Source organism: Biomphalaria glabrata, chromosome 2 (genome assembly GCF_947242115.1).
Source record: "Biomphalaria glabrata chromosome 2, xgBioGlab47.1, whole genome shotgun sequence".
Taxonomy (NCBI): Eukaryota; Metazoa; Mollusca; class Gastropoda; family Planorbidae; genus Biomphalaria; species Biomphalaria glabrata.
Genome location: NC_074712.1, coordinates 11,631,097 through 11,642,251, shown reverse-complemented (window position 1 = coordinate 11,642,251; position 11,155 = coordinate 11,631,097). Strand labels below are relative to the sequence as shown.

Sequence of the window (11,155 nt, the reverse complement as noted above, 5' to 3'; positions counted from 1 at the left end):
AAATATCGCAGGTTAAGTGGTTTTCGTTTCAGTGGTAGAGGAGCAAGCCAATTTTCGCATTGCCCGTTTTTCTTCCAGAGCTGAGGCCCATGTTCTTTTGCTGTCTATAGCTTTCTTGGTCACTGTCTCTCTCCATCTGGTGCTGTCTAGAGCTATGGCTTAACTATTAGCATGAAGAAAACAAATGTTTTGAGACCACCTGCTACAGCACCACCCTCCATCCTCATAGACGGTAACAAGCTGGATGTCGTAAATGAATTCTGCTATCTGGGATCCACAATTCAAGATCACCTGTCTCTAGAAGAGGAGATTAAAAAAACGCATAGGGAAGTCTGCCTCGACCTTCGCTAGAATCAGGTCAAAAGTTTGGGAAAACAAAAAAACTCACTACAGTGACCAAAATGGAAGTCTACAAGGCATGTGTTATGAGTACACTGCTGTATGGCAGTGAATCATGGACCACCTACGCAAAGCAAGAGAGAAAACTCATTCCATTTGCGATGTCTTTGTAGGATCTTGAAAATCACATGGAAAGAAAAAGTGTGCAATACTGAGATCCTTGCACGAAAAGGTATTCCCAAGATCTTTACAGCCCTCAGACAACGCCGCCTGCGCTGGCTTGGACATGTTCGCCGGGTGGAAGACAAACGCATTCCGAAAGTCATCCTCTACGGACAACTCGCGACTGGCTCAAGAAAAACTGGTCGCACCCACCCCCATGATGTAATAAAACGAGACATCAAATCAGTGAACATCAATACTAACCATTGGGATGTCTACATATACAAAGTAAAGTTTCCCCTTTCGAACCTTGTGATCTATAGGGAGGATGATGTAAATGTCAATTGTTTTATTGGCCTACTGTTAACGTAGGTACCATGTGGACATCACAATGACTAACCGTCATTACTTTTCCACATCTAATGTTAGAAACCAATTAGAGTTTGATGGACTCTGAAGCGCTCAATGATCCTGAAATAAAAAATTTCAGTCTTTGAACCCGGGACCCCTGGTTGGAAGCCAAGCGCTTTACCACTCAGCCACCGCGTCTCGCTGCCTTCATATGTGCATGATTTTTGTTCCTTTCTCTGAAGTGGCGTTGAATACGCTGAGATGATTTAGTTATGTTACTTTAGTTTTTCATACTTTTTTTCCTAAACGGAGATTATTACACTGTGTCCTCATCACGCCCTCTGAAACGGTAGTTTTTCAGGTCACAAACTCAGGATCGCCAGTCTTAAAAGCATATTAGTGTCAGGTTCTTAATTGGCTCAAAATGTGTTTAGGAAAGCTATAATTGGGATCACTTACGTTGTAGCTACCATAATGTCCTGTTGATTTGCTTGTAATAGTCTTACTGGTTGACGTTAGCGTGGGTTTTTTGGTTGTTCATTTGCGGGGCAGTGGAGCTTTAACTGTGATTAGCTTACATCTATATCAACTCGTTACGATACATCTAATTCTATTCCTCCTTGATGTTTGCCTGTCTTTCTTACAACATACACATTTTAGATGAATGTACATGTTACGTAATATTTCATACTACCAACAAAACAGCAACTGTAAATACGATAGAGAAAAAGGAGAAGACTATAAAACTTACCGCGGTGCTCATGGCGCAGAAAATATTAACACTAAATCGATGTTTAAAATTGTCTCTGGCGAGTAACCCTCTTCTGGCACCCATATATTTGCAGGCCAATTCAAAGTCATTTTTAAAATACTCGATAAGTATGTAACTAAAATAACAAAAAAAATATTTAGATTAATAAATAATAATGGTAAAGCGTGGAATGAATACATGTTTAAACATGTAATTCAGAAAAGAATATATAGGTTAGTTAGTATGAAGGAGTAATGTTGGACTATTACATTACCTCTACTAACATAAATTGGCAGCTATTATTTCTGTAATCAAACTCATCTCAATATTTAATTAATGAATTTAATTTTTGAAAAAAGGTAATGTTTTTGTAGAAAGTTTTAATCTACTCATATTAAGTACTTAATGTAGACATATCTAAATATAAACAAGAAAACATTCGAGGTGACATTTGAAATAAACGTTTTTTCATAAGCCATTACAAAAACAAGATATAACATTATTTCCCTTTATGTACACAGTTACTTGCAAATGAAAACAATTTGTGTTAGATAGATAGATATAAAGTTCCATGCATAGAAAGATAGAAATATAGATAGATAGATAGATAGATAGATAGATAGATAGATAGATAGATAGATTGATTGATTGATTGATTGATTGATTGATTGATTGATTGATTGATTGATTGATTGATAGATAGATAGATAGATAGATAGATAGATAGATAGATAGATAGATAGATAGATAGATAGATAAATAGATAGATAGATAGATAGATAGATAGATAGATTGATAGATAGTGTTAAGACCTCTGCGCGGTGTTGATTCTTGACAATCTGTCTAGTGTAGATCTGACTGTAGGTAACGCTGAACTCAACACTTCAGTAACACCGGCGAAAGGCCGAAACAATCAAATATGTAGTCGACGCTGATATGTTGTTCTAACAATACGTTTAATACTCAAAAGGGAATCGTCCGATGTCAATAATGTCGTACTCAAGTCTACTACTTTACAATAAGCGTCCTCCTTCTAGCGTCGTTTAGAGCGTTCTTATTTTTAAAAGATCTGTCACGTCACTTGTCGCTAATTAAAACTTTACCCTATTCCCGAAACAAATAACTAATTCCTAACTACTTCCTAATCATGTCATAACAACTCCTCCCCCTCCCGCTAAAAAAAATTGCCTGTCAATTTTTTAATCTACTGTCTTAGTCTTACAATGTGCCAGGGCCAACATGTAGGGAAACATAAAAGACAACACAACTTGAGTCTTGATTGCGGTTTCAACTTCTCTTCCTGTGTCCACAATCAAGTTCCTCTGAACACCTATTTCCCTCAAGTGTCACTAACTGATACTGTCCAATGTGATGTGCCATAGGTGACCGCAGACATAGTTCGTTTGCGCTGACACTATAGGTGTGTCTATCTATACATCATAACATTACGTTCCAGAGGTTACACCGCTTTCCCTCACACGTCAGGACAGACAATTTACCTAATATGACAAATTGACATTTATCAATGCTCGTTCTCCCACTATACACCTAACGTTCTTTCGGGCATTTACAAGTGTATTTTATTTCCTCTCTCCACTTACTTGTCCCCACACGACCTAACTCTTTACTGATGTATGATCATGATCAAATACAAAGAATAAATTATAAAACTTACTTTTCCTTGATATCACTTCATCGTCGCCTTATAAATGCCCTTTCTATTCATACAAACTTACATACAATTCATACATACTACCCGAAATCAATAACCAACATGAGCTAATCTAATAATAACGCAATCGCATATACATTATAACCTAAATATCCTATTCAAAGATACCTTAACACAACCTAATACCCGTCTAGTGATGACTACTAGTTAGGTCAATTAATTAAGAATAAACAATTTAAATAAAATCCAACTTATTTACACACTACGGTCTCATAGTGCTATGTTTCACAGGCTATCTACACGACTCATGCATTTGTTCTCTCCAACTGGAGTTAACATCTCTTCTTACACCACTATAGCCCGCTTGTGGCCTTCTACCTCTGTATGACTTGCGATTACCGCTACCACAGTCATCTCTTCTATCATCACTATCGGATATAGACCTGCGCCTCCTATCCGAACTCGCAATCTTCTGCTCAGACTGTTCTGCCCTACTCCAACAGTCTTTAGCGATGTGCCCATGTTTATGGCAGTTAAAACAAATTCTGTCATTTCTAGGTTTATTTCGCCTCATGTTGCCATACCTGCTTTTCCAACTTCTAACCTGTTTGTCAGAAGCGGCGCTGACACCTGCTACATTTCCAAGTAAAACATCTCTAGATAACCTCGGCATGGCTACCCCTTCGCAATACCCTGTGTATAATGGAGATCGAAGGAACACTTTGCACGCTTCGAATCTCTTAACTGCGCCGTCTGCCAATCTGACTGATTTGGTATAGCCTAAATAATCCTTAGATTTCACTAATCCCCCTCGAACCGCGAGTGTACTGCTAGCTGTGTCTCGGATCACATTTACCTGTTTATTATTTATCATGCCTGGATATAGTTTAAATCTATCTTCCCCACAATCAACGTAATTAATTTCTTCATCTGGTTCACTATGTCCGCTATCACGATCCCTGTCTTGGATACTCCTTACAAAATTAACCCTATCCGGTGGCCGATTATCCCTCTCTTGTCTACGGTTTCCTTGATTACCTCTCCTATCACTAGTGCCACTATTATCCTGTGTATTCCCATTGCCAGCTCCATTCCCTCTATGTTTCCTACATTGGTATGCCATGTGTCCCTTTTCCTGACAGTTAAAACATGTAACATCCCTAAGGTTTCTATCACCCGCTTTAGGTCTATCTACTCTCCTATCATAACTTTCCCTGCCATTGTTTTCATTTTCCCAAGGTCTATCATTTAAGCCTTCATAACTATCCCGACCATTGTTCCCACGTTCCCTGGACCTATCATTTCTCCTACCATAATCCCTATCACTAACATCATTTCTCTTTACATAATTTACCAGGTCAATGACTTTTTTATGGTCGCTAACTGAAAGCGGGTTGTTTGGGTAAGCATTCTTAAAGATCCTAATAATTTCTACCAAGTCTTCAATTACCTTAGGGTTTCTTTCTTTTACAAAAGACTGCAGCTGAGGGTCGCACTTATTGATAAAGTTATCAATCAGAATAAAGTTCTTCAACCCCTCGTAGGTGTTCTCTACATTCTCGAATGCGAGCCATTTAGTGAAGAAGTCCTTCTCTGAGTTGATGGTTGTCTGCGGATCAACTTGGCTGGATGGAGTGTTTTCGTAATACTTCTTTCGGAATGTTTCCGCGTTGTGCCCGTATGCGTTTAGCAGTTCCTTCTTTAGCACCTGATAGCTGTTTTGCATGGAGTGGTCATGGTTTTGGCAAATCGTGAGGGCTTTCCCATGTACGAAGTCCAACAAGATTTCGGACCACTCCTTCTCCTGAACATTAAACTTTGCAAGTTTAATTTCAAAGCGTTTCAGATAGTCGCCGATGTCGTCCTTGTCTTCCGCAAAAGGTTGGATTTTCTTCTTCATCCATGCGGCGCTACTATGGCTTTCTATGTTGGCGCTATTGTTGCTGTTTCCTTCGGTGGGCACGCTTATACCAGCCTCTATCCTCATCTGTTCTACTTGAATTCTCACTTTTTGTCAGGGTTCACTTCTGCTTGGCTGGACTTGGTTGGTGTGTTTCTCGACTTGGCTCATTAGGGGGTTACTTAATACGAATAATTATCACAAACAAACTCCGACTCCAAATATATATGAATAACACAAGTAATACTTTAATAGTATCTGATAGTATCTGATTGAGCACAAAAAAATGATATCAACCTCAGTAAATATTAAATACACAAAACACCAGTCCAGGAACATAATACAACTAACGAACTACCAATCGACTCTATCAACCAGCGGAAAAACTACCATTCAAAAACATCACGTGTATACTGTTCACATTCATGCCTGGGGGGGGGGGGGAAGAGAAGAGGAGAAATAAACAAAGGGATATAACTCTTTCATACTTAAATAGTACAAAGAAATAACACAATCACTCTCGCCATACCTGCCCCTGACATCCCCCCTCTCACGATATGACTGTTATTATGTCAAATAACAGTCATTGAAATATATTTATATATACATACACATATACCGATATTACGCATATAGGTTCAAAAATACACACACATATATAAATGTATTCAAATAGACTAAAACCCTTACAGTAGAATAGTAATGTCTATTGTGTATATAAACACATATATGCATCAAAGTGCATTGACATATATGCAAAGTAGCCTATATTACTCTGACAGAGAAAAAAAATTATGCCTAGGTAGAGCAATAATTGATAAGAATGACACAATGTACATTAAGTAAAGGAACATAAATGAACATAAATGAACTTGCGGCAATGGCAGCAAAATTACAATTTGACATAGGCTTACTGGTCTTGAGACTTACAAGTAGTTTGAAATAGGAAGATAAATGACGCATTACACGTCTATAACAATGAATGTCTGGAAGGAGAGGAAAAAGAAAGAAAAAGAAAACATCTCTTCTAGTTTAAGTGGCTTCAACGGTTCCTTATAGTCAAAAGAAAAAAAAAACACAAAAAAAAAAAAAATGCTAACAGTTATAACTAACACCACTATGTAAATAAAATTGCTAGGTTAGTCTTGACAGAGTGTCTGCTAGGAAATTATTGCGGCCTTCAATGTGTACAATATCAAAATTGAAGTTTTGAAGCATAAGAGACCAACGGCAGATTCGATTATTTTGAAATTTACAAGACTTCAAGTAAGACAATGGTCTGTGGTCGCACTGAATAGTGAACTTAGTTCCACAGAGATACCTGTCTAGACGTTGGACACTCCAGACGATCGCCAAACATTCCCGCTCAATGATGGCATAATGCCGCTCTCTAGGCAAGAGCTTTCTGCTCAGGTACTTTATAGGGTGAAGGATGCCGTCCACCTGCTGTAACAAGCAACAAGCTATTCCCTTGTCGGATGCATCTGTTTGAATAATAAAAGGTTTGTTAGGGTTTGGTAGTATTAAAATAGGGGAAGAGGACAGGCAAGACTGAATCTTCTTCAATGCCAAGTCGCACTCGGGACTCCAGGTGACCCTCGTGGGCGTTCCCTTTCTCAGCAATTGGGTGAGGGGAAATACAATATCAGCGAAAGATGGAATGAACTTACTGTAATAACTAGCTATGCCTAAAATGGATCTAACTTCTTTCTTATTTGTGGGGGGCCTAAGGCCCATAATCCTTTCCAGATTTTTGGGGTCTGGTTCCATTTTACCCCCGCCAACAACATGACCCAAAAAGGTGATTTTAAAGAATCCCAGCTCCAATTTCTCTGGTTTAACTGTAAGTCCATAATCCCTAAGTCTAGTCATTACTTGCTGTACGGACATCAAATGGCTTTCCCAGTCATCATTATAAATAAGTATGTCATCAAAATAGAAAATAACATTTGATAATCCTTGTAAGACATTACGAATCGTTCTATTAAAAAAACTTGGACTGTTAGCAAGACCGAAGGGGACGTATTTAAACTGAAAGTGTCCATTAGGGACCTTAAAAGCAGTATATTTACGGCTACTTTCCTCTATGGGCAGCTGCCAAAATCCTTTCGTTAAATCAACCTTTGTGAAGTATTTAGCCTTGTGTACTTGAACAAACAAATCTTCTGGGTCTGGAATTACTTCGGCATCGAACCTAGTGATTGCGTTTAACCGCCTATAGTCTACGCATAACCTTAGCGATGAATCCTTTTTCTTAATTAGCACGACGGGAGACGCATATGGTGACTCTGATTCTTCTATTATGTCAAATTTTAACATATTTTCTATTTCCTTATCTAAATTTTCCCTCATATGGATAGGGACCGTATATGGCTTTAGGTTGATAGGCTTGTCTGACGTGACTTCTATTCTGAACTCTTTAACTTTAGCCTTTCCGGGGATGTCTGTTATTATTTCTTGAAATTGTTTTATAACCTGAACTATATTATTGTGTTGCGAATCGTTAAGTTCCTTGTTAATTTTAACATGCTGCAGACCAATATTTTCGGTGACTTCAAAAGTAGGTAAATTTTCTAACCCGTTATCCAATTTTTGTCCATCTTGATCTTCCTCTGCGTCATTGATGACAGCTGCGATGCAGGCTGTTATTAATTGGTCCTGTTTGTTTTCACTAACTTCGTCTGACCTATCGTGGTATTTTGCTAATCTGTTTATGTGGTACACTTTTAGTTTGTTTCCTTTCCTAATGGTGTAATTCAGGTTGGAATTTTTCCTCTCTACTTTGTACGGTCCGTCCCAATACATGGACAGTTTATTTTGTCTGTGTGGTTTTAGTACAAGAACAAAGTCTCCTTCTAAAATTATTTTCTTAGTACTGTGCTTGTCGTAATATTTTTTGTACTCCTTCGTATGTTTGGTGTCATTGGAAAGAGCGACTCTTAATGTTGTGCCAAGGCGATTTTTCAAGTCAAGGAGATATTCGTATACATTTCTCGTTTCCCGTTCTATAAATTCATTTGTGAACAAGTTCTTAATAATAGACATAGGTCCCCTTACTTTTCTGCCGTAGACCATTTCATAAGGAGATACACCTGTGGTGGCGTTTGGAATTTCTCTATAAGCAAAAAGGGTAGCGTTTATAAATCTGTCCCAATTTCTAGGGTCCTTCTCTGCCACTTTAATCAGCATATTCTTTAGAGACCCATTTAGTCTTTCAACCCTTCCGTTAGAGCTCGGGTGATATGGTGTAGACTTTACAACTTTTATGTGGAAGAACCGGCACACCTGTTCATACAGTTCAGACTTAAACTGCGGCCCATTGTCACTCAGGATGTGTTCTGGGAATCCGATTCTAGCAAAGATATTACTGAGGGCTTCAATAACAGTAGAGGTGTTTACGTTAGGTAAAGGAATCGCTTCTGGCCATCTGGTAGCCATATCTACCAGTGTTAAGATATACATATTTTTTCTGTCTGTCAGTTCTAATGGTCCGACGATGTCAATGGCTATTTTTGCGAATGGAGTTGTAACAACATTCATAACTCCTAGTTCTGCTCTACCGCACTTTCCGGGTGGGCGAGCCTTTTGACAGACGGGGCATGATCTCACAAATTGTTTTATATCTTTATCGGCCCCTGGCCAAAAGAAGTTTGAAAATATTCTTGTTTTTGTCTTATTGATAGACATATGCCCCGCTAGAGGAGATGAATGTGCAATCTCTAGTACTACTTTGCGTTTAGAAAGTGGGACAACGAGTTGTTGTTGTATCAAATCAGGCTGACCCTGATATTGAAATTCCCTGTAAAGGAGTCCGTTTTTAATTAGGAAGGATGCTGTTCCTTTTCTCTTGACATCCAATGTATTATCATTAGCTTTACTCCATGGTTGTCTCAACGAAGGATCTTGTTCCTGTTCTAATTTGAAGTCTTCACATGTGGTAGTGTACCTTTCTAAATCCAACAGGGTATTATTATTTGGGGATTCTGAATGAGTCATGCTAGTATTAGTCATGGCTCTTGTTACTGCATTAATACTATGCACTTTCTTTGCTTCATCAACATTACCAATTATGACATCTGCTACGGGATCTTCAAACATTGCTGCTACGTATGTACCTCTGATATAAGGAGTATTTAAATTTATATAGGCTAGAGGATATTTAAAAGTTTGTCCGTCTACTAGTTTTAATGTATAATGACCTTTAATAGTTTGATCTTCTCTTACTAGACTCTTTCTAACTCCAATAATACTACAACCTGTGTCCCTGAGGATAGAAACGACCTTATCATCTAGTAACCCCGACTCTATATTTAGTTTGCCCACAGATTTCTGTCTTAGCGTGTTTTTATTTTCAGCCAAATTTATAAAACCACTTTGGCAAGCGAAATATACATTAGTTTCATCTAACATACCCCTACAGTGTTCACAGTCTACGTGGTCAGAGTTGCACCTCTGAACTACATATAGTCAATTTCTACGAGCTTGTGGTGATGGGGACCTATTTTCTTGCGGCTGGTGTTGTGCTCTATGATCTTGCATGTACGGTTGTTGTGTTGTTTCAGTTGGGGAATGCCTTCCTCTTCTATGTTGTTGTGATTGGTATTGTCTTCTGTATTCTGATGAGTATTGAGCTGCGGGGGGCGATGGAGACCTACTTCCCTGTGATTGATAATATCTTGGACGTGTCTGTTGGTTCTGGTTTTGGGCCCATCTATTTCTACCGGATGTGTAGTAGTACTGGTCGTTGATTTGTCTCGATCTACAATCATAAGACAGATGGCCTGTCTTTCTGCACCTATAACAGAACACATTAGCCTCGGGGTTTGTTCTCTGACCAGCAAAGGGGCCGGAGGATGCGGCAACTACGTAAGGGGTATCTTTAATGGTGACCTTTTGGATTTTTTTTACAATTTCAGACGCCCCTTTGTTTGCATCTTTAAATTGGTCTATGCAATCAAGTGTCTCCTTGGCTGTAGTTGGTTTTCTTAGGATGATGTCCTTCAATGCTTCTTCTGACAGAATGCTGTAGATTCGATCCCTCATGATTAGGTCGATAATACCTTCAACTGTCATAGGAGTTTGCGCTGCGTTGATCCAATTTTCAAAAGTTCTTTGAAGATTTACATAAAACTCCTTTATGTCATCTGACTTGGGACGTAACTCGTGCCACCTTGTGCGACAAGCTTCTTCTGTCATCTCAGCTTGTTTCAATAACTCATGCTTGACGTAGTCGTAGTCTGTGCTGTGAATGTGTCTCATTTGTATCATGAACATTCTCAGTTTGTCGTTTAGCTTATGTGTTAGTAGTAGAGGCCACTTAGTTTTGGGGATACCACTAGCAACTGCAGTTGTTTCGAAAAGTTCGAGGTAGTACATTAAATCTTCATTCTCAGTCATTGTTTTTAGATTTTTGTCCAGCACTTTACTTTGTGTTACTGAAGTGTTGGTTGACGTTTCTGACTTTTCTCTCTGCTCTCGTTCCAGTCTTTTTTCTTCCATCTCCCGCATATGTTTCCTTTCCTCTGCTGCGAATGCCATCTTTTCCTTTTCCAAAGCCATCTTTTCCTTTTCCAAAGCCATCTTTTCCTTTTCCAAAGCCATCTTTTCGTTTTCCACACATCTGTCTAGATCCAGTCTTTGTTGGCTTTCTACAAATTTTTTTAATTCTTTGCCCTCAATGCCCAACTTCTGGGCCTGCCCAGATATTTCCTCAATCGAACGAGGCCTGAATACATCCATGTTACAGAGTATAATACGGGCTATTACTGACTTATGTGATAAATAATAAGACTGTTAGACTGGTTAAACTAGGGAAAACTTTCTTACCTATATTACTTTAATTTATAGAACTATTATTAAGTAAGGGTGTATATAGCTTTCTTACTGATAGGGTTCCGCACGATTCTACCTAGAGTTCCCGATACAACCAACACTAAAGAAAACTTAGCTCTGTCCTCTGCCTGATGCCAGGGATGATAGC

The 11,155-nt window shown here is 38.7% G+C and overlaps 1 protein-coding gene across 1 annotated transcript; it reads right to left on the bottom strand.

Moving 5' to 3' along the window:
* Positions 1 to 6,309: 6,309 nt before the first annotated feature.
* On the bottom strand, positions 6,310 to 9,273 carry LOC129924395 (uncharacterized). The gene has a single exon (XM_056018611.1). The coding sequence runs from the start codon at positions 9,271 to 9,273 to the stop codon at positions 6,310 to 6,312; it is 2,964 nt and encodes a 987-aa protein (XP_055874586.1).
* Between the last annotated feature and the right edge of the window lie 1,882 nt (positions 9,274 to 11,155).